This window comes from Caloenas nicobarica, chromosome 20 (genome assembly GCF_036013445.1).
Source record: "Caloenas nicobarica isolate bCalNic1 chromosome 20, bCalNic1.hap1, whole genome shotgun sequence".
In the NCBI taxonomy this organism is placed as follows: Eukaryota; Metazoa; Chordata; class Aves; order Columbiformes; family Columbidae; genus Caloenas; species Caloenas nicobarica.
Window position 1 is genome coordinate 4194582 of NC_088264.1, and position 27433 is coordinate 4222014.

The 27433-nt window shown below is 53.4% G+C and overlaps 1 protein-coding gene across 1 annotated transcript in view; it reads left to right on the forward strand.

The window, feature by feature from the left end:
• The first annotated feature begins 17889 nt into the window (after positions 1-17889).
• PAPPA2 (pappalysin 2) overlaps positions 17890-27433 on the forward strand; it is an 89732-nt gene continuing 80188 nt past the window's right edge. The window contains exons 1-2 of the mRNA XM_065649067.1: positions 17890-18373; positions 23433-24495. Of these exons, the coding sequence (XP_065505139.1) occupies positions 17890-18373; positions 23433-24495 (1547 nt within the window). The remainder of the gene's footprint in view (positions 18374-23432; positions 24496-27433) is intronic.

The window sequence follows — 27433 nt, forward strand, 5'->3', positions numbered from 1 at the left end:
TCAGCAAAACCAGTGGCATTAAGGTGACCTCTCTGGCAGTGGTGCCCTTCAAGTGCTTGAGATGCATCCTAGAGGAGCAAAGCAACCTGTTTATACTGCTGCAGCTCTGGCCTTTCCCAGGAGCCCTGTGTGCTGGCATGTGGTCCCCGCTGCCAGCCTGAGACCCTCTGCACTTCCCAGGGCATTTGGTGAGGATTTACATCTTGCCAGCTCCCCCCTTTGCCTCTTCCAATGAATCTCGAAGTTAATCCACACCCCCTTCGTTGCCCAGAGTCTCCCTTTAAAAAGCCTGACGCTGGAGAGCTTTTCAAAGGGGAATAATGAACCAGACGCTTTCCCGGTGTCTCTCTTTGTTTTTACAGCCGTGGGTCTCCCCTGAGGACAGAGGCCCCTTTGTACTACATGGGGTACCCCTTACAAAAGGGGGCTTGTGAACAGAGCATCCTCCCATAGGGTACCACATCAAAATGATTTTTTTTTTCCACCTGCCCTCCTAGGCAGAGGCAGTGTAAAAGCCCTTTCTGCGTGCAGGGGGACTGAGCCAATAGCTTTAACCTTGGAGATGTGTGATGCATGTATGTAGGATCACTTGGTACTGTCCTGCTGCCCACCCTCTGTGTAGCTGGAGGGTAAATGAAGGGTTAATCTGGTTGTCATCTTCTCCCCTGCTCAGTTGATATCTGGAGTGAAGCCACATTTCATTCTCTAGATGGCCAATAATTGAATAAACTCTGCATCTTGAGCGAATTTACAACCAAGACAGGAGCTCTCCCCACCAGAAGTCAATATGTTTTCTCTAGCAGAGATTTTTTTTTTTTGTCTGAAGTTAATGCTGCAACCGCCTCTTCCAGGGAATGAGGGCATGCTTGTGAGCTGTCGATTTTTTTTTTTTTTTTTTTTTGGTCTAATATGGGGCTTTCAATGTAGGTCTCTATGTGCATAAAGGAGATTCACAATTCTACTCCCTGCTAAAGGTGAACTCTAGGGCTACGGCCTTAAAACTGCTAAATCTGAAGTAACTTGCTGACAGTTTGGTGTTGTCCAGGATCCTTGCCCAGCTAACGCAGGGTAGGAAAGGCTGAGGGATGCACACGCTGCTCAGGTGCCTGACCCTGCTTAGATCACAGTGTGGATGGAAGACAGCAATATGATGTAGCTAATTAGCATCATCCTAATTAAATATTTGGTACTCCTTGTGTACCTTTGCGATGAATCACTCTTAGTTTCAGGTGGCAAATTCTCTCACTGTCACTTAATATATGGATACACTGTGGACCTAAAGAAAACAGTCTCCTGCAAAGTGGAGACTGATGATTTATTGAGCTGTTTAAAATATATTTGCTTTAGTCCTTTTGTGTATTCACTTTTCACAGATATTCAAGCAAATGCCATTGAGTCTGGGAACCGGCAGCTTTTTGGCAAGTGTTCATCTTGCAAATGGGGGCATTCACACCAGAAACCTGGTTCTAGGATTTCATAGCCATGCAGTGGGCAGGCAGAGATGTGCCATGCAATCTGTGCCCCTTCAGAAATACCTGGCACAGCTCATGTTTCAAACTTCACTGAGCAAAATAATTGCATGGAGCTGTTTACTGTCAATCTGCTGGCTGCATGTTATTAATAGGAGAGATGGAGTGAATAATTAGGCCTAATGACTAAATTAGAAAAAGTTGTCATCTATTCCTGAATAGTTTGCAGAGAGAGGCAGCGTTCAACAATTAAACTGATAGGCAAAAATGATTCATTTCTCTTTGCAAACATGCTCTATATTATGCCAATACATGAACACCCACACCTGGCCCAATATTGAAACTTCAGCTTCCTCCAGCCCCATTTTGGCACTCAAGCTGGTATGATGTGGTTGCCAGAGGTGCTGAGGGTCCCCTGCCCCACTGAGATTCCCTACCAGGCTTTGGAGCTGGGCATCTTTAAGCAGAGGCATTTCTTATGTCTAAATCATGGTCTGAGGATCATAGAATAGATTGGAAGGGGCCATTGAAGGTCATCTAGTCCAACCACCTTGCTGTGGGTTGGGACATGTTTCGTCAAATCAGGTTCCTCAAAGCCCCATACAACCTGATCTTGAATACTTCCAGTGATGGGACAACCACTGCTTCTCTGGGCAACCTCTTACACTGCCTCATCACCCTCTTCATAAGAAATGCCTTCCTTGTGTCTACCCTAGACCTCCTTACTTTTAGTTTATAGCTGTTACCCCTTGTGCTAGCACTACAGGCCCTTGTAAAAAGGATCTACTCGGAGCCTCCTCCAGGCTAAACAACCCCAACTCTTTCCGCCTTTCTTCAGAGGGGAGGTCTTCCAGCCCTTGGGTTGCTTTGGTGACCCTCTGGCATGTTGACGTCTGTCTAGTGTTGGGGACCCCAGAGGTGGATGCAGGACTTCAGGTGCGGTCTCAGGAGAGCAGAGTAGGGGATGAGCATCTCCTTCCATGACCTGCTGCTGATATCCCCAGGACACAACAGGCTTTCTAGGCTGCGAGTGCACATTGCTGGCTCATGTCCTATGTGTCACCAGTATCCCCAAGTCCTTCTCTACAGGTCTGCTCTCAGCCAGTTTGTCTGAGTTTGGGCTCCTGTTTTGGATGCTGACAATCAGTTGGTGGAGTTGGAAGAAACTTAATGTTTTTAGCTGCCTCAGAAATACTGAAAACTTACTGCGTGAGTAAGGAAGAACTAGCCAGCATGAGGAGATGAGTGCTGGGGCAGTTCCACCAAGAGCAGGACTGAGGAGCAGGTGCAGAAACAGGCTCCAAATACACCCCAAACTGCCAGAGAAGGAATAAACTGTCCCTTGAGGAAAAAAAAAAAGCAAGGAGTGATTGGTTTAAACTGCAGTAAAAGAGTTGGGAAGAACTGAGGAACCCTCTTTCTGCCAGGAAAAAAAAAAAAAATGAAGTGCTAGGAGATGTTGTGGGGAGCCCCTGCTGCTGGCAGGAGGATCCAGCCTTGTTGCTGAAGCAGCCAAATTTGGGAAATGCCAAATGAGATTTGTCCCCTGAACTGGGATGCCCTGCTGGTTCCTCTCCCACCACTACCTGAAGGTGTTTTGTCCTTGTGCAGCAGCCATGCAGGATAACGTGTGGAAGCAGACCCTGGAGAATGGGGTGTTCAGATAGTGGAGGAGACTTGCCAAGGTAAAGGTGGGCACCAAGGTGTAGGATCCACTTTAGGTAACTTCAGCCATCCAAAAGCTAGTTATTGCAGCAAAAGCTGTTGTCCAGGATGCCTTGATGATCGAAGCAACTGTCTGAGAGTGATTCATCCCATCTAAGCCAGTTGCCTCAAATACCTGGGATAAATCAACCCCTGGGCTGAACTCTTGCTCCTCTCTTCAGAGAGGGAGCCTGGATGATTTCTTACTTTGGACAACCAAACAAACCAGCCAACCTCACAGAAATCCAATGCGAGGTGAATTCAACCTGAGTGTTACAGGGATTTTACATGGAACGGCCCACGTGAGGTCAGGTACCCAGGGGTCTGCTGCACCTGTAAAAACCCTCTCTAGACTGTCCTGGGCTGACCGATGTCCATACACCAACCCTTGTGTATGCTTCTCCTCATCCACCCTCTGCCCACAAACCCATTTTTGTTGAGTCTGGTTCTCACGAAGGCTGGGGAACTGCTGGAAAATGTCATTCCACAGAAGTTCACTTCAAATGTTTAAATCCATTAGTTTTGAGGCAGGAATGGTACTTGGGGTGCTTGCTATCCCAAGAACTGTTTAGCCAACTAATCTTCTGGTGGGAAAGCCTGCCAGCACATTGAAGGCTGAGGGAATTCTGTGGAACAGGTTCAGAAAGTAAATGATTGATTCATCATCGTCAGTGGTGGAGAACTGATTCCAGGAATTATGTGTGTGCCAAGCTGAAGCCTGTTGAAGCCAGGGAAAAGGCACCCCTGAATTCGGGTCATCAGTCAGCGTAGGGAAACACATGGAGGCCTTGGTACAGGAAAGCTTAGCTTCCAGTGTGTGCTCAAGCCTAACTGACCTCCGTTAATTTAACGTCTGACGTTAAACATGAGGTCAAGATTTTGGATAAGGATGGTTTATGGCCTGGAGGCTTACGTGGATGAGAAGGTCAGACCAATGAGCCGGGATGTTTGATACTGAGGAATCTAATCAAGAAGCTCCTGCGTAAGCCACCATGTGAATCAGGGAATAATTTGGTATAACAGACACATCTGAGTAATTTGTGACCTACTAGCAGATGATTCATGCGGACAGGCAACATCCATCAGTGATGTTATTCCCTGCAGAGGTCTTCTAGGGAGGCTTACATGTCTGTGGGTTGCTCCACCTGGGGGATTCATCAAGGGAGAAGCTGGAAGCAGCTGGGATCATGGGGATACCCCAGCACATGTTTCATGGGTGCAGAACTGATCCTTCACCCATCAGCATCCCAAGAGCCATGGTACAATAGATGCTTTGGGCAAGGGGGGAACTTCAGGCTTTTCAAGCTGTCCTTGAGAAGAAAGGGATTGAGGTGAGGTGTGGGGGGCATTACTGTAGACTCTGTATCCCATCCCTGCTCTGCCACACACTTCCCATGTAACTGTGTTTAGACCTGCTTTATAACCTGCTTTCTTACCTGAAACATCAGTGCATGTCTCTGCTTTCAGTTCCCAATGTGGTTTGCAAGATCTGTCAACTATATTCTGGTGTTCACCAAGAGTCGTTATGAAGCAGTCAACACCCCAAATACAGAAAAAGGCTAGCTTGGAGTTCTGAAACTGGGAGTCAAACGATAAGACTCAAAATCTGGAGAAAGCCAAGCTTTGTCACTTCTGCTCATCACAAAACAACTAGTTTTCCAGGTACTAAGTACCTACCTCCAGTGACAGATTGCCATGGGATAAAATACCTGTCTCACGTCTCCAGCCCAGACACACACCAATGCTATAGCTGTATTGATGGTAGGGTTGTGGTTTAACGTGCTGTATCTGAGATATTACATCATGCAGGGAAACATTTGAGCCCAACACCATCAAATTCCTGTTTGACAATGGACTGCCAGTGCCTTTTGGGAGCTTCCTTTGGGTGCACCTTATCTCCCCTCATCTTCATGGACCAGGTGACTCCAGGCAGTGCTGGGTGCCCCAGAAGTCCATGTGCCCCCTGGGAGATGTGGTCCAGCTGTTCCACCTGGCTTGAAGACACGAAAGCGAGAGGGAGGCCCCAGGCTGTGCCTAGATGTGGTGGGAAATGAGTGTTGTGGGGTGACATGGCTGGGATGCACCCAGAGCACCAGCAGAGCAGAGAGGAACAAGGAGACCTTCCTGGGACCCCATCAGACCTGCACCAGCTCCAAATGCATGGGGAAATCTGCTCCAAAACAATCATCTGTGGGACTGGTGATCTGCCAGAAAGTCTTAAAAATAAAATAATTCCAAGTACAGCTGGAACCAGAATCTGTAAAGGATCAACAGGAAGAAAGAATATCTTCACTGTGTTTGCATGATCAGCATCAGGCCTGGACATGCTAAAGTAAGGAAAAAATAAATCTCTTTTTTTGGCTGTTTTTCCCCCCAAAGGTCTCCCACCTGCCTTTGGAGGTGGGGAGCAGCTCTGAGCTGTGCTGAGCTCCCCAACCTTGTCCCAGCACATGAACATGGACTAAACTTTTGTGCATCTCTCTCAATTTTTATGCATTGTTTGTACCATTGTTGGGGCTTTGGAGCCTCCTGCATGGGGACCATGCTCTGTCCCTGCTAGCTGGCATCTGCCCATGTGCCCCAGTGTGGCAGATAGCCATCGAGCAGCTTCCACTTAGCTTGAACAGTGGCTATAAAAAGAGCTTGACAAGATGGAATGCTAATAGAGATGTTTTCTGAAGGTTGAAACTGAGCTGCTCGAGGGCATTCGTGACAGGGAGATGCCAGAAGAAACCAAATAACCTTTCATTGTGGAGTAAATAATTTGATTTTAAATACTCTCTGGGAAAGGATCCTACGAGGGGAAAAAAAAACCACCAACTCCTTGCTAAGTGTTTGGAAAGCTGTTGCTTTTCTAAATCTCCCGTTTGCAGTACCTAGAGAGCATCAATTTCCAAAGCTATGGGTGACAAGTGGGTCACAATGGGGGACCTTCTTCCCCGAATTTGTCTGAACCATGCGAAGCTTCAGTGCATGTGATGTCCTGCCCCTGTGGCATCCATGGATGGTGTGGGAAGCCACCTCCTGCTGCTCATGTCCATTGGTGCCCCCCGTTTTTGTATTCTGAGGGGCAGCAAGCAGTCCCCTGGCCTCTCAATGGCTGGAAGAGCTTTGGTGACATCCTTGAGTATTGTCCCTCCCCACAATGGGCAGAAAGGTCCTACCAGCAGAGCTACAGCTCCATCCCACCACAAAGCCATGCCCATCTCCTGGCATGGGGAATCTGTGTGTCAGTGTTGGCTTCTGGCGGTTGAGTCAGTGCAATGCCACCCAAAACGTGGCTTTTTGGAAGAGGTTCATGGGTTGCTCCTTGTTGTCTCTGAAATGGGGAGGGAGGTGTCAGTATTGCTTTTCCAGGACAGGGATCAAGAGTTGTAGCAAGCTGAGAGCAGCAAGATGGCTCGTTAGAGCCCTGCCAGTGTCCATGTCCTCAACGCGGGTGCAGCCACCTGAATGGCACCAGTATCACTGCAGCAATAGAGCTTTGCCCTTCCTGAGCATCTGATCCCAGCTCTCCTGATTACCAGTCCACGCTGGTGAACTAAGTTTCCATCTCCACTATTCTCATTTTCAGGATTGATGCTGAGCCAAAAATGGGCTTGGTCCTGCTATCATCACACCATGGCCGAGCCAGGCAGCCTGTTTCTCAGTGGGTCTATTGGTGGGAGCACAGGACTGCGCAACCATGGTTACACACAGCTCTTGGACCAGAGCTGGCTCCTAACCAGCTGTGTCTAAGTACAAGTGTGAGTCCAACCCCCCAAAAGCCACACAGATGTGGCTTTAGGATGAGCTGGATCAGCCCATCCAGCCAAGCATCACCAGGTAGCTTGGGGACCAGAAATCCCCAGCCCCCTTGTGTGTGGTCCCCATCCTTGCGCTCCCACCCCTTCTCCCCCCACTTCTCTCTGCTGTCTATCTGTCTCTCCATTCTCTCTCTGCTAATGCATCCAGTGCATAAAAGTGAGGTTTCCGAAAAGATCTCTGAGCCCAAGGAGACAGCTGGGAGATGCAGAGAGGGGGAAAGAGAAAGAGGCTTTTTGAATATTGAATTAAGGCTGTCTCCAATATTATTGAATTCCCATAAGAAGGCAGCCGGTGAGCCCACTGCTTTAGTGTCCTATGAATATTTCATTGCTTGACTTAAGCTTGGTGAAAATAGTTTCACTGCACAAAAGCACCTCTTTGGTTTGTGGACTTCTCTTGAAGCACGTGGTGAGTGTCCCCGTGCTCACACCGGCTATGAAGTCACCCTGGCTTGCAGACAGAGTCATCCCACACTACAGCAAAATGGATTTGTGGAACCTGGGTGATCTTTTGGCACAACCCAGCCAGGAATTTCCAGAAGACAACCAGTCATGGCTCAAAAGGTGTTGGTGGGCTGCTGGGTTGGACTGCATGAGCGCTGCAGCTGTGTTGGCAGCAGAGATGCTCAATACCTCTGTCTCCATCCAACCAGGGCAACAATGGAGATAGTGTGTGGTCAGAGAGGTCATCTCATGTTGCTTTGACTTACCAAGTTGGCTGCAGAACTGGGAATACAACCCAGGCATCCTGGTACCCAGTTGTGGGCACTGGCCTTGGGGGTCTCTTGGTTCCCCAAATTTTAGATGCTTACCAGGAGCTTCCCTGGATAATCCAAACCTCATTAATTACTTGGGCTGGAAATCTTTCAAAAACAGGCTCTTTCACAAGAAATTGATGACTCCTGCTTTCAGACAGGATGTAAATCCTATTGACCAATGCTGTGGAGAATCTGGATGCAAGAGCATCGCTTGCACACTCTGCACAGATCAAAATGGTGTCTCAAATACCATGAAAATATCTGCTTTTCCCTTTACAGGACTCCTTAATTTTCCTCGATGACCCAGCAGCTTCCTCCGAGATGACCCAACTGTGAAGGTCCTGCGCAGACGCAGCAGCAGGAAGAACCTTTTTCTTGTTTATTAGTTGAGCTCAGCGATCTCCCAGCCACAGCACCTAACACCTCTCCCTGCTCTGCCAGATGCCATCGCACAGATCTGGAGTGATTCAAGTCCGGAGGGGGTTGGCTAATTCTATTGCTTTCTGCTAATTTTTTTCTTTTCTTTTCTTTTCTTTTTTTTTCCTCCAATCTGGAAATCCTCTGCAAAGGCAAAGAGAGCAAATTAATGAGAATTGATGGTTTTATTGTAGACAGGGTAGATAACACTACTTGTTACTGAGGTTACCCAATATTTCCCATTATAGGGCTGCGTTTCCCGTTGCTTAGACCAATGCCAAAACGTGAACGTTTAGGTAGAAATTGTCTGCCAGGGATTTGCCTCAACCTGAACTTCCCTGGAAAATTTCAACTAAACTGGGTCAGCTGTTTCCAAGAGAAAAGCCAGAAGAAAGCCATTTGGCTTGCCTGTGGCCAGCACCCTTCCTGAACCTCCTTTGGAAAGCTGTCACACCCTGTGCTTCATGTGGGGAGGTGAAATTGGGTCCCTTTCGATGGGACCATGCTTTCAGCCTTTAATTATAGAAAGGTTTGGGTTGGAAGGGACCTTAAAGATCATCTAACTTGGAACAAGCTGACCAGAGATGTTGTGGAGTCTCCTTCTCTGGAGACATTCAAAACCTGCCTGGACACAATCCTGTGTCATCTGCTCTGGGTGAACCTGCTTTAGCAGGGTTGGACTAGATGATCTTCAGAGGTCCCTTTCAACCCAACCACTCTGTGATTCTGTGATGTTGTAGTTCCAACCACCTTGCCAAGGGCAGGGACACCTTCCACTAGATCAGGTTGCCCAAAGCCCTGTCCAACCTGGCCTTGAACACTTCCAGGGAGGAAGCAGCCACACGGCGCTTCACTTACTCCTATTCTACAAGATGGGAAACCTGTCTCCCCCAGGAGATGGGAGGCCTGCAGCCCACTGTCACCTGTGACACCCCCTGAAGTTTGAGTGCAGAAGGTGCTGCCCCTCTGGGACATTCCAGCTGGGGACAGCTGGAGACCCTGGGCACAGCTGCACCTGTTGTACGCTCATGTGGCACACGAGCAGCACAGTCTTTTTGTCACAAATGAGAAGATGCCATCCCAGGACTTCACTGCTTGTCCCCCTTTAGCAATTTAATCAGGAGACACCAGAAGTTGTCTGGGTTGAATAAACTCTTTGCAGGCTGATGGCGCAGGGTCCACGCATTGCATGGGGAGCCCGGTGGCAAATCCGGCCCAGATGACAACCACAGATCCATACAGCACCTGCCTCGGCTCTGCCCGTCCTAGGTTTTAATTTTCTCGGAGGGTGACGGCGGGCAGCTCCGGTTGACGTCAATGCAATTGCGTTAGCACTGCTGGAAACCAGCCTCGTGTCGTCTGCCCCGGCAGAGCCCGCTTGGAGCGTGGCGGCTCACGAAGTCGTTTGGCGTAGATTAGGTTGGGTGAGATGGATTGCTGGGTTCCTAACTAGGACAGAGAGATAAGAATAATGGATGGACGGCCAAAGAGCAACCATGCTTTAGGTAGATGAATAAATCACTTTGATTGTTCATGTATAAACAGCAGATGCCAGCAGGCCTTGGCTTTGCATCCAATTTGAGTCCTAGGATTGTGTTTAAGGATCTAAAAGCCATTTGAAATGGGCTTCGTTAATTGAGGAAACCCCGCTCATTGTGCTTCTGCAACAGAGCCAGGGTTGCTCAGCACTCGGTGTTTGGCTGGGTCCCTTGGGAACCTCCATCCTGAGATGCTATGTCCCTGTGTCACCTTTCATAGAATCATAGAACAGTTTGGGTGGGAAAGGACCTTCAAAGCTCCCCCAGTGCCCCCCTGCCACGAGCAGGGACGTCTGCACCAGCTCAGGTTGCTCAGAGCCCCGTCCAGCCTGGCCTGGGATGTCTCCAGGGATGGGGCATCCACCACCTCTCTGGCCAACCTGGGACAGGCTCTCACCACCTTCATTATAGAAAATTTCTTCCTCATGTCTGGCCTGATTCTCTCTTCCTTTAGTTTAAAACTGTCACCTCTTGTCCTATCACAAAAGGCCTTGCAAAAACATCTGTCTCCATCTTTCTTATAGGCCCCTTTCCTGGGAAGAAGTGGTGCCCAGGACAGGGAGAGGAGCGGTTTCCTCCTGCCAAAGGAGGCTGGCTTTAAGACCTGCCTTCCCGCTGCCGACCTGTCTGTACCAGCCACAAACCACCCGTTCTCCTGGGTTGCACCCTGGGAGCAGGAAGGGTCTTCAAGAGGCTTCACAGTGCATGCAGTGCCCTTAGTTTCGAAGGATGCTCAGCTCCAGCATCTCCAGCATCTCCAGCATCTGGACATGGGGTGATACAGGGTCAGCATTGTGGGGACATCTCCAGCCTGGCCTCCTCGTGCAGCAGAGCATTGCATTTGTTCACGGCAGCCCGTGTGCTCAGCGGGATGGCATCCACTGGGCTCCCAGTCCATAACGTGGGGACGTATTTCTCACTCAAAGTGGATGTCCATGTGTGCCTGGTTTCAGCAGAAAACATTATTCAAACAGGAGCTGCGGATGTTCCCATGTGTATCTGATCTTGTCAGGATCTGTGCTGCGGGCACGTGGAAATGCCATGGCAGCTGTGGACTGGAGAGGAGAAGCAAGCCCTGAGAAACCCCATGAGCCAACCAATGGTGTCTATCTCTTGATCCATGACTCCCACCAGCCCTTTAATTTCCCTCCAGCAATGGAGCAAGCCAGGATGATGCTTCAACCCTCCCCTCCCAGAGCAGCTGCGGTCCTGGATGCAATTCTGCTCCCTTACCAAAAGCTGATCCAACCCATCCCACCAGCCGCCCCCCTCCTTCTGTGCCTGCTCGTTACCTTAATAACCCTCTGATCAATCTCAGAAGGAACCAGCAACATGGGAATGGCAGATGGAGAACAGAGCATGAATATTAATTAGCAATGAATTCCAAACAGAGGACTTTAATTACATTAAGAGTGCAGGCTTGGAGGCAGTGACTTAGTTCCTGCTGTAAATCTGTTGACAGGTCATTTGCCACACTGGTGTCAGTGCCCCTTAATGAATGAATATATACATTTCAAGTGCTAGTGTATGGAGGGAAATAGGGTCTTGCTTCCAAAAACGCAAAAGCAAGGCACCGCCCCAGCAAGAGGGCTTCATTCCCTGGCAGGATTCGGAGAAATAATTATTGGTATAATTACCTGCTAATGATATAGGGAGCCAGGAGCTCTGCTCGTGAGGCTGGAAACCTCCTGTGCATCATCAGCCAGATCTGCTGCTTTGTTATATGTGGTCTGGTCACTGGGGGGAGACCAAGAACCGCAGTGTGTTGGGTGGGTGCCGGGGTCCCCACTGCACCGGCACGCGTGGGTGTGTGCCATGTGCCTGGACCGCTGCCCGCTTCAGACGTAGGCGCCCAAGGATTCCCCTTGCGTTGGAGCAAGCCTGCTGTGGCGTTTTGCCATGGTGGCCTCTTAGAATCTTAGAATGGCTTGGGTTGAAGGGACCTTCAAAGCTCATCTAGTCCAACCCCTGCCATGAGCAGGGACATCTGTATCAGCTCAGGTTGCTCAGAGCCCCGTCCAGCCTGGCCTGGGATGTCTCCAGGGATGGGGCATCCACCACCTCTCTGGGCAACCTGGGCCAGGCTCTCACCACCCTCAGTGTATAAAAAAAAATTTCTTCCTTGTATCTGGCCTGAATCTCCCCTCCTTTAGTTTAAAACCATCCCTCTTGCTTGAGAAGAACATGAGTGTGCGCTCATCCTTTCTTCCACCTTCTCACCAGGGCTCCGACCTGCCCCAAGGTGGGACGTGAACAAGCTGAGTGGCACAGGCTGGTGGCACAGATGTGACCTGGAGGCTGGGAACTGCCTCAGCAGCTGACACACAGCTTCCCCCGCCTCACCGCCCTGCCTACGGCTCTCCCGGCAAGTCTATTTTTATTTGTCTCTTCTAAAAATGAGTGGGGAGGGCAGAGGTGTTTCCTTGTTGTGATGAACTTGTCCAAACCCCAAACACTTAAAACCCTGCTGGCCAGCTTTTAAGAGCTGAGTCTGACTCTTTCACGCTTCTTTTTATTGCTCGCTGCCAAATTACAGAGCAGGTTCTCCTCGCTGGCCCAGGAGCAAGGTAGAGGATGTCACGATGACAGCATGTTTTGGACCAGCAGTCAGGAGACACCTCTAATTCACGGTGCTGATCAGTGCCAAAAAATCCTGCTTTACCTTGAGGGCAGAGGCAGCAAAGCTCAGAAATAGAGCCCCTTCATCTCCACCTCAGCCAGCATGCTCATTTTCTCCTCATTTTTCTGCATTTCTTCTTGCAGCAGCTGTTCTCTGGCTGGGGTCAGATGGAGATACATTAAAATGGGAGTTTGAGGAGCTGCTGAGCTTTGCAAAGTTGCTGTGCCGGGGTGGCCTGAGCCCTTTTCCCCTCCTCTCGTACTTCAGATACCTGTGCCGGATTAAATATTTGCTCTGTGTCTTATCGACTGGCTCTAGCAAAGGGCTTTTCTGCCCGGACAACACGTGAAAGTGTATATAAATGCAAGAGGCAGAGCAAAGGATATCTGGAGATGGTGAGGCGTGTTTGTACAAGTAATTACTCCAACACTCTTGCAAGGAAAGTCATGTTCAACCAACGAAGAGATGCTATCGTGTGAGTGGCGCATCTGAGAGGGACTAACAAGCAGATGTTGGTGTGGGATGGTGAAAAGACGGCAAGGTCATGTAATTATTACACCAGGACTTACCACTGGAGCTGCTGTGAGCATGGTGCTCTCCTGCCAGCAGCCCTTGGCTCTGCTGGGCTGGAATTTTGGAAGCCTGAGCCGGTCCCTGCTGTGTTTGTACCAATATGTTCCTCCTGCGGGTGCCTGCAGAGCTCACGTCTTCCTCCAGGATCCTGCCGCTGGCGCCGGAGCCGTGTGGCATCGTGCCGCTCTTCTCTTTGACAGATGCTGCTAACCCAGCTGGTATATGGAGATGTGCTCAAAGAATCCAGACTTAATGGGGCTGAAACTCCCCAATGACAGTGGCAGAATGGAAGGGAAAGGCTGATTCCCTTTCTCCCTATGCTTTTTTCATGTATGCTTTTCCTCCATGGCTGCTGGAAGAGTTACATTACGTAAAGGTAGATAAGTTCCTGCCTTTTGTGAGCAGTTGGAATAATTTTCAATATCTGAGACACCCCATCTGGCAAAGGTCATGCTCTGTTCTCTAGATGGCCTTAATTTAGCACCTGCAAGTTCTTGCTGAAGTGCAAAACTTGGGCTTGCAGAAAGACCCCTGGAGACTACTGTATAGGGAACATCTTCCTGATGTAGAGATGTGAGCATGCTGCTGAGCTTCTGCATCATCCTCACCTCCCAACTGGAAGTAAATGGGTTTTACTGGAGTTTTGCAAGAGCCCTGCAAAGCACAGCTCTGGTGCAGCTCAGGGCTCCGTGTGACACCCAGGGCTGCTCCGAAATAGCTGCACCTGATGGTGATGCACCAAACCACCTCCAAAGAGCTGTAGTTGATGCACTGATGAGTGCTCAGCTCTTTGGCTTCTTCCATGAGCTCCTGCCATCCCTGCTGCCATGGGGCTGCCATGGGGCTGCCATGGGGCTGGATCTCTGCAGGCTGCGTGGCTCCAAGCAAAGTTGGGGAGGCAGATGGGAGGTGTGAGGAGGATGGAACAGACATATCCGTGGCTGGTTGCTCTTCGCTGTGATTTAAAGTTCATTCCTCGGCTCCACTGCCAAAGGAGCTGAGGTTGGCTCATTGGATTCTTGAGGTGGGTATAGCTGGATTCAGCGGAGGGGCTTGGAGAAAGCATCGTCCCCAAAGTCATGGGGCTGAACAGCACAGGGAACCCCTACTAGGTGTCGTGGGGTGGAGGGGCTGGAGGGACCCAGCCTTCCTATCAGACCTTGGAGAATCCAGGTGAAAACACCTGTGAGAGGGCTCCCCAGTTGTCTCTTGTCCCTTACAAAATGTGCCCAACTTCAGGGCACAAGCACACGACAGACGGGGCTCCGGAGGTTCCTCTGCTGGATTTTTTGGTGTGCGGACTCCTGCCGGTGCTGGCGCTGGTGACTACCACACACCAGGGCTTATCTCCAGACCCACCAGGAGCAGGAAACTCAGCGAGTTCCCAAGCGAACCACTGGTGTGGGAGGCCAGCGTCTCTGACCTCCGGGGGTCCTGTGCCTTTGAACAGGCTCCTAATCTGCTTGGGAAAAGCAGGCGGACTCTGGAGGGAGAGGAGGGAGAGCTGGGGCTGTGCCCTGAGCAGGGTCGCTGTCGCTTGCGGCTTTGATTTCTGAGGCTTGCTGTCTCAGGCTCGCAGGATTTGCCTGCCTGGCCATGAACAAAAAAAAAGCTGGATTCTCCCCGAGCCTTTATTCCCCATGTCAAGATCACCAGTGGTTTCCTGAGGAGGAGTTGCAGCAGAGGAAGGCTTTTCTTGATGGCTTTTGACAGGCGTGGGGAAAAGCAGGGCTCAGCCTCTACCCAGCTGAAAAGCTGCTTTCTGCCTTCCCCCGCATAGGGAACCCCACTCCTGTGTTGGGGTCACCCCACAGCCCCGGCTCAGCATCTTGCTTTGATTCTCACCATCCAGCATCCTTTCCCTTACTCCTGAGTAAATCTGAACTGCAGCTGGACCCTGCCTGGGATGAGCATCTCCAGCCAGACGCTGCATGCAAGGATCCCTGGAAGATGCCCAGCCATTGCATTCCTTGGCCAAGGCAGCCTGGCTCTGAGCTGGGACCTCTAACAGATGCCACCTAACTTCCCCGAGAGACAGAAAACGTGACAAGGGCACATTGCCACCACTCTGACATCTTCGAGTCCCTTGGCTTATCCCCAGGGCCAGTCTTCACTTTACAAGCAGCAAAATCATCACATTGGCCAAGCTAATTGTGCCTTTTTTTTTTTTTTTTTGGAAGGAAGGAAGAATATTCACATAAACTACCCAAATTACAGGGATTTACTCTGTAGCTGATAGTGATGCTGGCATGGGAACAGCATCCCAGCATCGCTGCTCCCCAGGTGCTGACCCAACCCGGTGAGGTGCCCCCATGGTCTTGCCCTCCTCTTCCTCACCAGCCTCCTCCAGGCCCCACTTTGGCAGCGGCTGTGAGGGGAACCTGCCTGTGTGTGGACGGAGATTGTGCTGGAGCCAGTGCCGGGAACGATTCATGCCCTGGCCTGCCTGCTCCGGTGATTCCTTAAATCCGGACAGTCTTGGGCTCAGGCAGGCAGGACAGAGAGAGCCGGAGCCTTGGCATGATGGGGAGGCTTCTTCTGCTGTCACCCATCTTCCCCCTGCAAAAAGGGGTCTCTTTGCTGGGCTTTCACTCCTCCTTTGCAGCTCCTGCTCTACACCAGCCCAACAGCCAGCAGAGCTATTTGTTTGTGGGCGTCATTTTGTCAAGCGAGCGGCTTAACCCAGGCCAGAGCCTATATATAGAGGCATTGCTTGGGTGCATTTTTGGAGGATTTTATTGCTCTGATGCTGGATTTGTCCCAGCCAGGCTGTCCCCGAGGAGGCAGTGCTGCTGAACCTCTCAGAAAGCAGCAGATGCTACTGAGGGTCTCGTGGTCTTGCTTCCTTGGAGTACCTGGTCCGATGACCGGATAGGGCAGGGTGTTTTGCAGGAAGATGGTTAATAACTGCTTAATAAGGTCACCACCATTCAAAACAAGCCGTCCCGTGGGATCATCTCTTATCAGGCCCTGGTAGACAGGGCTATCAGGAGCTCGGTTCATTCCTGAATGAATACGCACTACAAGCAACTCTTGCTGGCGTTGGCCCCAGGACAACACTCTTGCTGGGTCACCTCCCCAGTGCCAAGTGCGGAGCTAGGTTGTCTCCATGTCCCCACCGCTGCAAACCCCTTCTCACCTCCTCCCCATGAGCGATGGGCATTTGTGTTGTGCTTGGATGTCATTCACACCCCAAAGGTCCTCGGGAGCTGCTCGAGCTCCTTTGTATGAGCCATCCCTGCTCTGCCTGGCCTTGTTTGCCCTCTGCATGTCCTCCCTTTCTCTCCAGAACCTCCAGCCCATGCCCGTGCCCTTACCTTACTCCTACCTTCCCCCTTCCCAGGGAGTTGGTGAAGCATAGTGCTCACCCCCCTCCTAACCCTCAAGTGTTTCCAGCACTGGTACTTTTTTCCTAACCCCCCACTAAAGCATCAGCCCCCCCCTCACCTCCTCCCATCACGCTCCCACCTTGAGAAGACAAAAAAACCCCAACAAACCAACCCCAGCCCCATGCAGCCAGCTCCTGCTGTTTGTTCTTAAATCCCTTCCCTCCTGCCTCGCTGGTTTGAAAGCCTGTACCCTGGAAGGGGCCTCCCAGCTTTCGCTGGCAACCCTGCTTCAGACTGACCGCCACAGATAGTGTTTGAGAGTAAAAAAAAATTATATATATATATAAAATAATAATAACGAAAAGAAAGGAAAAAAAAATCTCTTCTTGCTGAATCTTCTTACTGAAGTTTTCTTAGTCTCCCGCGCCGCATGCTGGTGCGATGGTGTTTTGGGAACCAAGAGGAATGTTTGGGGGCTTGTTTTGTCTTTGAGCAGCTCCCCTCTGGCAGCGCTGGTGCTGTACCCTCCAGCAGGGTGATGGGTGAGATACTTCTCCCACCAGTGCCTGCTCCCTCGGTGCATCTATGGGTTGTTTTGGTTTGGGGTTTTTTTTTTGGCTTTTGGACGTGGCTTTTTTCCTCTCACTCAGATAAGGTGTCTCCAGCCCACCTTTCTGCACGTGTCGAACAGAGGTGATCATTGTTTGGGGAAGGAAAAAAAAAAAAAAAAGAGAGAAAAAGCGGCAAAATCTCTGGCTCAGGAGGTACCCTGAGTCTCTTTGCCCATGCTGAGCTCAAGACCACCTTTCCTCTTGCCAGAGGAGGGCTGGGAGGGGGGTCTCCTCTCCTTTTGCCTTCTTTCCCACCCCCCGCCCGGGTGATGGAGATAGAGGATGGAGGTGAGATGGGCAGGCAGATATCACACCCTGAGCTCCAACAAGAAAAAACATAGGCACGTTTCAACTTAGAAAGAAAAAAAAAAAATAAAAAAGAAAAGAAAAAAGAAACCAAGTGCCAGATTGCCGAGCCGGGGAAGGAGAGAGGCAGTGAGCGGGGCTGTGGGAAGGCTGATGGGTCAAGACAAGAGAAGCCCAGGACAGGGCAGGTGCTGCTCCAAATCCCCGGGGGCGGAAGGGGATGCGGAGGGAACCCAACGCCCTTCGGTCGCTGGGTCCCCTCCGCATCCCTTCCCTGCCAGCATCCTGGGCAGAGCCCGGGAGGGCGGAGGGAAGGGAGGGCGATGCACCGCTCGGGGTTTATTAGATTGGACATAATCATCTTTAAATAAAGCAGCCCCCCCCTCCACACCCCTCCTTGGCGGGGGGGAGCGGAGCGCCCCGGGGTTTTCTAGATAAGGGCGTCTAACGCATCCCCCGCTCCCGCAGGCAGAGCCGGGCAGCGCACAGAAGCCGCGGAGTGGCCGCCGTGCCCCGGGAGCCCCGGCTGCAGGCAGAAAGGGGGGTCCCCACCGCGGTGCTCTCACCCTCCTTCTCCTCCTCCTCTTCCTCCTCCTCCCTCGGGAGCAGAAAGGAGGAGAGCGGTGCCGGGGAAAAGTTGGGGGCAGCGGCTGCGGCGGGGGCCGGGGGAGGATGCCCCAGTGCTGCCGCCCGCCGCCCCCCTGAGCGCCCCCATCCCCCGGGGCCAGCCCCCCCGGTCCCTTTCGTCCCCAAGGAGGATGCTGCTCGGCGGGGCCCCCCTGGCCGCGCTGCTCCTGGCGCTGCTCAGCCTGGCCCGCGGGGACCCCCGGCCCCCCGAATCCCCGCGACTCTCCGCTTGCGGGATGGAGGGGCCGAGCCGCCGTGCCGCCCCCCCGCATCACCCCTACGGGCTGTACCCGCAAGCTCCCGGGGTGCTCGGCGCTGCAACCCCGCCGGGCTCCGGGCGGCCGCGGGGACGGAGAGCGCGGGGAGTCGGGGGAGGTGAAGAGGAGCCGTGGGGCGAGGCGGAGAGCCAGGTGCGGAGGGAAAAGCTGCGGGGCCCGGAGCCGCAGGTGCCGAGCCCCCCCCGGGAGCGGTCGCTGCCCGCCCTGTACTTCTCCGGCGGCCGGGAGCAGCTGGCGGCGCGGCCGGAGGCGCTGCCCGCCATCCCGCGGGAGGAGTTCACCCTGGAGGTGTGGGTGAAGGCGGAGGGCGGACAGAGCAACCCGGCCATCATCGCAGGTAAACTCCGTCCCTCTGGCGGGCAGGCAGGGAGGGATGGGGACCCGACTTTCCAACCCCCCGCCCCAAGCCCCCGTGGAGGGGCTCGCCTTGCCTTCTCCGCTGTGGCAAGTGACACCCCGCGTCCCCACCCGTGTCCTCAGCACCCCAGGCGTGAAATATTCCTCCTTCCCTTGAGACCAAACCCTAAAACATCCCCTTCCCTCTCTTCTCCCCCTCGCCCCGTCCTTGCAGCCCGGCCCCTCCGGCTCCTATTTAGTTTCTCCCTCTCCTCCCGCCAGGAGCTGTGAAGTTCCTTTGAAGGACACGCTCTGCCCGACCCCCACCCCATTCCTCCTTCCAGGTGGCCGCGGGGACGTCGGGGGCTTTCCGGGGCTCCCCGCCGGGCGAAGCGGCCGCGGGTCCCCGCGCTCCCGACCCGCCCCGGCCGGCTCCGACGGGTCCCCGGGCCGGGCGGCCGCACGGTGGCAGCCGCGCCGCACGCACAGCCCCGGCCCCGGCAGCATCTTCCCCCCGCCAAACCCCGGGCACCTGGCCCCGAGGGCTCTGCAGAGCGGCCCCCCGGGGCAGAGGGAGACCCCAGAGGGTTTTTCTACCGGGAGTTACCCCTTCACCTCACCAAACTAAGAAACAGGCAGGTGATGGAGAGCCTTAGGAGACAGAGCGGACGGGCACGGCGCAGGGCAGATGTCACCTCCTTCATGTGGCTGTACCAAGATGGGTGTTTGTGGCAGGGTACAAGCACAGCAGGGCAGTGTGGGGATGCTGAGCAGGGCTGGGAATGGGTGGCAGCGCCAAGATGTGTTGCTCCCATGGGATGCCTGGGGTCCCTCTCGGAACAGCGCGGGGGCTGCTGTGTTTCTGTGCCATCCTGGCCAACCAGCTCGTTGGGGAAACCCTCCCTCTATCCTGACTTTCCCTCCACTTGCAATCCCTGCATTGAACCCCCACTCTGCTTCATACACCGCCTGGCCCCTTTCATTAATTTATCTCCATGGCTTATTGGGGCAACAACTGCATCTTTGCTCTGGAAGAGGGAAGAGGGACAGGCTGGGTGGCAGAGGGGGAAAGCAGCTGTGTACCTAGTGTTCACCTCGCTGTCCACCTTCCCACTGGAGTCCAGCAGCTCGGGATGCGTGGAGCACACTTCCCAGCCATCGCATCGCAGCAGAGCTATTTGCATCTGGAGGTCTGGCCTGCAGGTGCTGGGGTTTACTTTTCCCAGCTAGCCAGCGTTTTGTCTTCTTCAAATTATTTTTTCAAATTATCTCTTTTAACTTCCTTGTGGAGGGTGGGATGGTTATTAGTGCTGAGAGTGCTGCCTGTGAGCGCTGACACTCACCCGTGTAGTATCCCCCAGCCTCCGTGCTCTGGGGTTTGAGTCAGCCCCAGGCACCTCTGGCTGCCTGAGTCACCGACCGCTTCCCACCCTCTCCCTGCAGCTGGGACCACGGGGCCCCAGGCGCGGGTGGCAAAGGAGGGACAGACCAGGGTTGCTGGGCGTTTCGTGCTAGCAGGTGATGCAGGCGGCTGCCAGCCCTTCGGCAAGTGCTGAATCTGCCTCCAACTCGCTGCTCCTGCTCTGTCGGTAGAGAGCAGACCAAGCACTGAGGTGGTCCAAAGCTGTGGAGGAGCTGGAGATGCTCCAGGTGTCCGTGCATGAGGGAAGGCGGGAGGAAAGCAGGGCAGAGCTGAGCATCTCCTAGCGTCATTGCCTGGGAAGTAAGGCCAGGCTGAGCAGCTTTGTCTGGGCAAAGCAAGCTGTCCTGCTGGGTGGTGTGGGTGCTGCCTGGATTTAAGGCTCAGGAATTGAGGCTTTGTTCCTGTAGAAGTCAGATTTTGCCTTTAGGGCCACCCTGGTGGGGCTCTTCATCCCTCTTAGCCCTTCTTGCACGGGGAGGATTTCTGCTGGGGGTATAACCCCAGTGCCCTGCCACAGCTGCCACCAGGGAAGGAGAGTGGTCTGTCTTCCATGTCCTTCTCATTTTGAGCAGCAGATGATAGTCCTTTCATGTGACGTAATTTCTTTTTCCTCCTTTTGTCTCCCCTCCATCCACACTTGATCTGCTTCTGGTAAACCCCAAGGGGGTTTCTCCTTGTGCCAGGCTGAGGTTTGTTTTTACTGAGATCAAAGATGGTTTTGTTGGGTCAGAAGATCCCTCACCATGCAGTCCCAGACTTCTGCTGTGTCTAAGTCCAGGTGCCCTCCTCAGGTCCCCAAGATGCTCACCAGCACAAGCCCTGAAGGGTGACCACCCTCTCAGGCTGGCTGTTGTGCTCCTGGCCTGTGTCAAACCCTCCAGAGCTTTAGCAGCTAATTTCCCCTGGTATCTGAGTCTCAAAGTGTGGCTGAACTATTCCTTGTGCTGCAAAGCTCCTGGCTCCCATGGCGGAAAATGCTGCTTTGAGTGTAGCCTTTACACAGAGGTGCACTTCATCTCTTTGGAGGCTTTTTCTCCATCGAACACTCTTCCTGGCAGACAACCTCCTCTCCATTTTTTCTACTGTTGCAAACGACTCTTGTTTTAAACCCCCAAATTATCACCCTAAGTACAGACAAACATCACAAACCAGGTTAGAGCTCCCCTTTCTCACCTGGCAGAGCAGAGGCAGAGTTGCTCTTACAGGCGCTGAGGAGATTACCTTGCACCTCCTCTACAAACAGTTCTTTCCCTTCCTGGTTAGTTTGCCCCATGACAAAATATCAAGTTCTTTGGCAAATTTCAGGCTCTCAAAACTGGTCCACTGGCGGTTTCTGGTGGAGATGCTTGTGAGATGTCAGGACCTGATGCTGGACATCTCTGCTTCACTGTTCTACTGTTGTAGAGCTGATCTTGGCCTTACTTGCATCCCTTTGAGGAAGCCTACAGACCTGGTTTTAGGCTCACGTAAGGTTCTTTTGGACAGTTTTGAACTCATCAGGCACTTCCAGGCTTGGCTTGGCCTCAGGATGGGTTTGCGAGGATGCTTGCTCACACTCCCCCTAGAATGCTGTTCCATTCCTGACACCGTTTACCGCATTTTTTTTCTTAGCGTTTAATCAAATTTGGGGCACTCTAGATCATTTCGAGGTGAAATGCATGAATTTTCCTAAGAGATGAGACATCAAGCCTTGTTTCCTCAGCCCCAGCAAGGACCAAATACTAGAAGATGGCTTTTGAGCATGCAGGTCTAAGCACCTTTCAGCCAGAACCCAGCCCAAAAGCACTCTCCAGCTTTGCCTTCTCATCCCTTCAAGGCTCCTTTGCTGGCCTCCTGCTTTTTGGCTTCTCCCCATCTCAGCTTCCCCTGCTCTTTCTGCTTCACTTTCACAATCCACCAGAAAACAAGAGTTGGCCGAAGCCCATCCGCCCACGGAGGCTTTGTAGTGAGCGGTGGCAGGGATCCACGCCCGGGCTGGGTACGATTGTGGGACGGCCAAGAGGCCACCACCCATCTCGTCCTCAGTGACAGGGATGGATGGAGGGAGGGGTGCTGCTTCCTGGGGTGCAGCAGGGCTTGACGTGACCTTTGCCAGCCACATTTACAAGGGCTGGCGGGGAAGATGCGGGGTCACGATAACCTGGTTTCAGTCACATCCCCTGGATGAAAGCCAGGAGGTCCTGCTCCTCCTGGAACTCCTGCTCCTCTCCATCTCTACCTCTTTGAAATCCTGGTGGCAGGTAGTTTCCCCAAAGCATCGTGCTGAGCCTCCCCAGGGACAGGTGAGGCAGCAGGACAGGGCAGCAGTGACTTGTTTTGGCCCGTGGCGCCGTGATGCCATGGAGATGGGCAGGTTCTGCGTGCGATGGGGGCAGCATGGTGAGGGGCAGGAGAACCTGTGCAGCAGGGAAAGGCAGCCTGGAGCATAAGAAATATCACAGCAGGAGCATAAAAAAGGCCTCTGGGCATGGCAGCAGGTTTTGGGAGCATCAGGGCACCATTGCACCTGGAAGCAATTTTTTAGGGTGAGGAGTGGGAGAGCAGGAGCTCCCAGAAGATGCTCACCTCAGCTCATGACCCCATGAACATCCCAGCTGTGGTGACTTAGGACTCCAGAAACATTTTTTTCAAGCAGTATGTGGGTCCATTTGCCCTTGCCAATATTTAAGTGCCTTGTGGCCATGGATTCCCAAGGGCATTCAGCACCTGCGAGCACCACGGCCACTCAGCAGCCTGAGTTTCGGGGAAAGCCGGCAAAGCTCCAGGTCTTGCTCAGCCTAAAGCACAGGTCTGCAACGTGCTCAGGCATACAGGGCTGAGCCTAAAGCTATTCCTGGAGATGGATTTATGCTTGGGAAAGCTTCAGGGGCTGAGGACTGCACCCGCCTGGCTGCAGACAGTGCATCCCCCTCTCTGACCCTCGCCTGCCCGCGCTGGATGCATGACTGGGAGGAAAACTGGAGCATAAAGGAGAGCTGTAAATCTGCCTGCGAGCTGTTGGGGAAGGAGTCCCCAGAGGAGGCTGTTTTGCTTTGGGTTGCTGTGCTCTAATTCTTAAAAGCTTTGGCCCGCAGATAAAAAGCTTGGCCTCTAATCTCATCCCACAGGAGCGCTCCTATGGAGAGCAGGTCAGAAACTCCTTGCTCTTCGGCTTTGCCTCCTGTCTGCACTCTTCCTCCCCTCTCCATCCCTCTGCCACCTCTGCTGGCTATGCCACCTGCTCATCCAAATGGTTTTGGATGGGGTCTGGGGTGTCCCCTGGTCCAGCACCCATTGCCCAGCCTTCATTTGAGGGTATTAAAACACTGGTCCAAGTTGCGCAGAGAGGTGGTGGATGCCCCATCCCTGGAGACATCCCAGGCCAGGCTGGACGGGGCTCTGAGCAACCTGAGCTGGTGACGATGTCCCTGCTCATGGCAGAGGGTTGGATTAGATAAGCTTTGAAGGTCTCCTCCCACCCAGATTGTTCTATGATTTATCCATGGCAGTGGCAGCAGCAACAGGAGCCCCCTCGCAGTCCTGCCAAAAGCTGTCCCACTGTTGAGGACCCAGCTCATGCTCCAGGGCGGAGCAGCGATGCTCTCTGGTCCTCAGCAGCTCTCTTCTCTCTCTATCCCCATCCCCGTCCCTGCTGCAGGTGTCTTCGACAACTGCTCGCACGTGGCCAGTGACAAGGGCTGGGCGCTGGGCATCCGTGCCCTGCAGCTGGGCGGCAAGAAGGACGCCCGCTTCTTCTTCTCCCTCCGCACGGACCGGGCAGCCACTGCCACCGAGGTGACCAGCTACCACCGCTACCGCCCTGAGGCATGGACCCACCTGGCTGCCACCTATGACGGACGGTGGATGTCCCTCTACGTGGACGGGGCACGGGTTGGCCATGCTGGTGGGCAGGGGGGTCCTCTGCACAGCGCCTTCATGTCCTCCTGCCGCACGCTGCTGCTGGGGGGGGATGCCTGGGGGACCGCGCACGCTTTCCGGGGACACTTGGCCAGGCTAGCCCTGTGGCAGAGCGCCCTGTCCCAACCCCACCTCCAGCGTACCTTCCTAGAGGGGGTGACCGGAGGGGTGGCAGGGCTGGCTCTGGCCGCTGGCTTCGCCACACCGGAGGAGCGCTGGGTGCCGTTTCGGGAGGGCGCCTTCCCCCAGCAGCGGGTGCTGCCATCCCCACCGTCCCCTGTCCTGCGGCCGCTGGGTCCCCCCACCTGCGGGCAGACTGCCTGCGACAATGTGGAGCTGGTCTCCCAGTACAACCGGCACTGGCCGCTGCGCAGCGGGAAGGTGGTGCGGTACCGCGTGGTGAACTTGGTGGAGGACGACGGCGGGCGGCCGACAGTCAGCCAGGAGCAGGTTTGGCGGCAACACCGGGCGCTGAGCGAAGCTTTCCGACCCTACAACATCTCCTGGCAGCTCAGCTTGCTGGAGGTCCGCAACTCCTCCCTGCGTCGCCGCACCGTCCTTCTGGGCTGTGAGCCCAGCAAGGTGGGCAACGAGCGCTGCGACCCTGAGTGCGACCACCCCTTGACTGGCTATGACGGTGGGGACTGTCGCCGGCCCGGCCGCTGCTTCTCCTGGAAGCGCCGCGATGGCATCTGCCACATGGAGTGCAACAACATGTTGGATGACTTTGACGATGGGGACTGCTGTGACCCGCGGTTCACTGATGTGGCCAAGACCTGCTTTGACCCCGACTCGCCCCAGCGGTAGGTGCGGGGTTTATGGTGGGGGGGGTGGCACGCCGAGGGATGGGGTGCACCCTCTCCCTGACACCCACTCTGCACCTGGATGTCGATTCTGATCCACCACTTTCCAGGGTGAGAAGGCAGAGGGGTCTTTTCCCATGGGACAGGGATGCTTGTCATTGAGGGCAAGTAAATCCCACAGTGTGGGATGGCACCCCTGTGACGCCCTGCCATTAAGTGTTTTTCCCCCCCAAAATGAGTAGAGGGTGAAGGAGAACTCCCCGCAGGGGGATTCCCAGTGCAGAGCTGCTGGTCTCCAGCGATGCAACAGTGGGGCTGTGGGCACCCTGGCATGGGCAGAGCAACCCCATGCAAATGGCACTGTGTCCCCTGGCCCCCCTGCAAGGGATATAGCAGGGGGATTGCCAGCCCTTCCCCACCTTCCCTGGATATGTCTAAAATCCTGATTTCTCCATTTGTTTTCAAAATATCTTTGCCTGAGTGATGGGGTAGGGAAAAGGAGGTGATGCTGTATGTGTGAGTGGCAGGATTTGGAAAGATGGGTTTTAGTGTGCGTGATCCTCCCTGAATCTCACCCCAGGGAGCGATGCCCCTGGGGAGATGCCCTTGGCTGGGCACCAGCAGGGGCTGAGCAGACCCTGAACCTTAAAGCCAAATGCTGGTTTGGGAGCAAATCCCCCTCTTCAGGTAAGGCATGGGGTGGCTGCTCAGTGACAGAGGAGGACGTGTGCCTTTCACATGTGCCGCAGGTGCAAGATGCCCTGCACAGCATTAGGGCACCTCTCTGCTCCCTGGGACCCTTTGGAGGCAGCAGCTGGGACGAGATGGAGAGGGGGAGCCCCTCCATGTGATGGGGGACCCCAGGGCAGTGGGGACAGTGTCCTTGGCATAGTCAGTGGCTTCCACACGCCTGCCCTCCTTCCCGGAGCCTCTGAAGTGCTGGCGGCCCTGCCGATGGCTTCCAGTGCTCAGGGCTCTGCCAAATGTGCTTTCTGTCCGGAGATGGGGAAGGGAAAAAAAAGTCATGGCTTTTTTTTTTTTTTTAAGTCGTTTTTGTCTCGATGTCAGAGAAAATTGCTCATTCCCTGCTGCTGGCTCCTGGCGATGAGCAGAGGTGGCCACCAGAGCAGTGCAGCACGATGGCAGCATCTGGGGAGAAAAGCTGCAACGGAAGGTCTTAGGGACACTTTGCTCCTTTGATCTCCTTCCTTCTCCTTTATTTTATTATATTTTATTTTATTTTTTCCTGGGTGTGGGACCAGGTAGGCTGTGGCTATAAATCCTTTTTTTCCCAAGCCAGCTGCTTCTCTCTGCTGCCCCAGAAGATGTTTTCCTATCCCTGGAAGTCTCTTTGGTGACAGCCAACATTGCCACCCTGTACCTGCATGTCCCGTTTCCCATCCCTGTGTGCAAGCATGGGCAGTGCTTTCCTGAGCATAGAATCACAGAATCATACAGCAGTTTGGGTCGAAGGGACCTTCAAAGCTCCCCCAGTGCCCCCCCTCCCATGAGCAGGGACATCTGCACCAGCTCTGGTTGCTCAGAGCCCCGTCCAGCCTGGCCTGGGATGTCTCCAGGGATGGTTCATCCACCACCTCTCTGGGCAACCTGGGCCAGGGTCTCATCACTCCCAGTGCAAAAAATTTCTTCCCCATGTCTAGCCTGGGGATGATGAGCAGCTCTCCTGCCTGCATGCTGCCTCTCCTGCCTGCAGGACGGCTCTCGGCTCGTGGTGGCCATGAGCATCCAATGCCACTCAGCCTTGGCTTCAGCAGGGTACAAGCTTGGTCCTTGCCCTCTGTGTGCAGTTAGAGAAATGTTTTCATCCTCAGACGAGAAGGGCTCCACCTTAAATTAAAAAAGGCCAAATTTTTGCTGGTATGAATCAGGGCTTCCATTTGTCAGGATTTTCCTAAGAAAGTTGGGAAAGAAATAAAACAAAACAAAATAAAGCAAAAACCTTGCTTCTGTGGGAAAGGAATGGGCAAATGGGAACACTAGGGAAATAAGAAATCTTTTGCAATTTTCTTTCCGCAGACCTCATTGGCCTGCACAGGAGACAAGATTGATTGTTTGTAGCTTAAGCTCTGAAAAACGGAATCCGGTGTGCCTGGCATTTGGGAAGTGTGGGGGCATGAGTGGAATCCTGCTGCTGCTGAGCAATTCTGAGCTGTCTTTTGCTGGCTTCTTCAGAAATGCCGGTGGACACCTGGGCTCATCCCTGCTGAGGGTACCCTGGCTTCTGGAGGAGAATAGATATGTTTGTGGGAAAACCACTGGGAAATTGGTAGCATGGGTTTGGGAAAAACCAAGGCAAGCTTGAGCTTGTCCAAGCACACGGCCAGGTTGATATTTTTCCCCCAAAGCTGGTGGATGAATCCCAAAATACACGAGCAGGCAACCTTAATCCAGGGAGAGTGTTCAGGCAGAGTTCCCGCTGGGCAAATACCTCTGGGTTTGCTCGTAAGGTGTTAAATGAACATTTATGATCAGTACAGACATAAGGAAGAATTTTTTTACACTGAGGGTGGTGAGAGCCTGTCCCAGGTTGGCCAGAGAGGTGGTGGATGAACCATCCCTGGAGACATCCCAGGCCAGGCTGGACGGGGCTCTGAGCAACCTGAGCTGGTGCAGATGTCCCTGCTCGTGGCAGGGGGGGCACTGGGGGAGCTGGGAGGTCTCTTCCAACCCAAACCATTCCATGATTCTATGATGGTGAGGGGGACAGCGGGGGAATTTACAGAAGGATTTGCAGGGTGGAAGCCAAAATGGCAGAAATAACATGAAATTAGATGTGACAAACTGCAGAAAGGTGGCACAACAGAGGCCCGGTGCTTTGATGTGAACAGCAGCTCTTTGTAGCTGGAGGAGAGCTGGATGCTGCTCTATCAGTCATACCTGCTGGAGAACCATGTGCCAGAGCTTCTGGCAGTGCAAT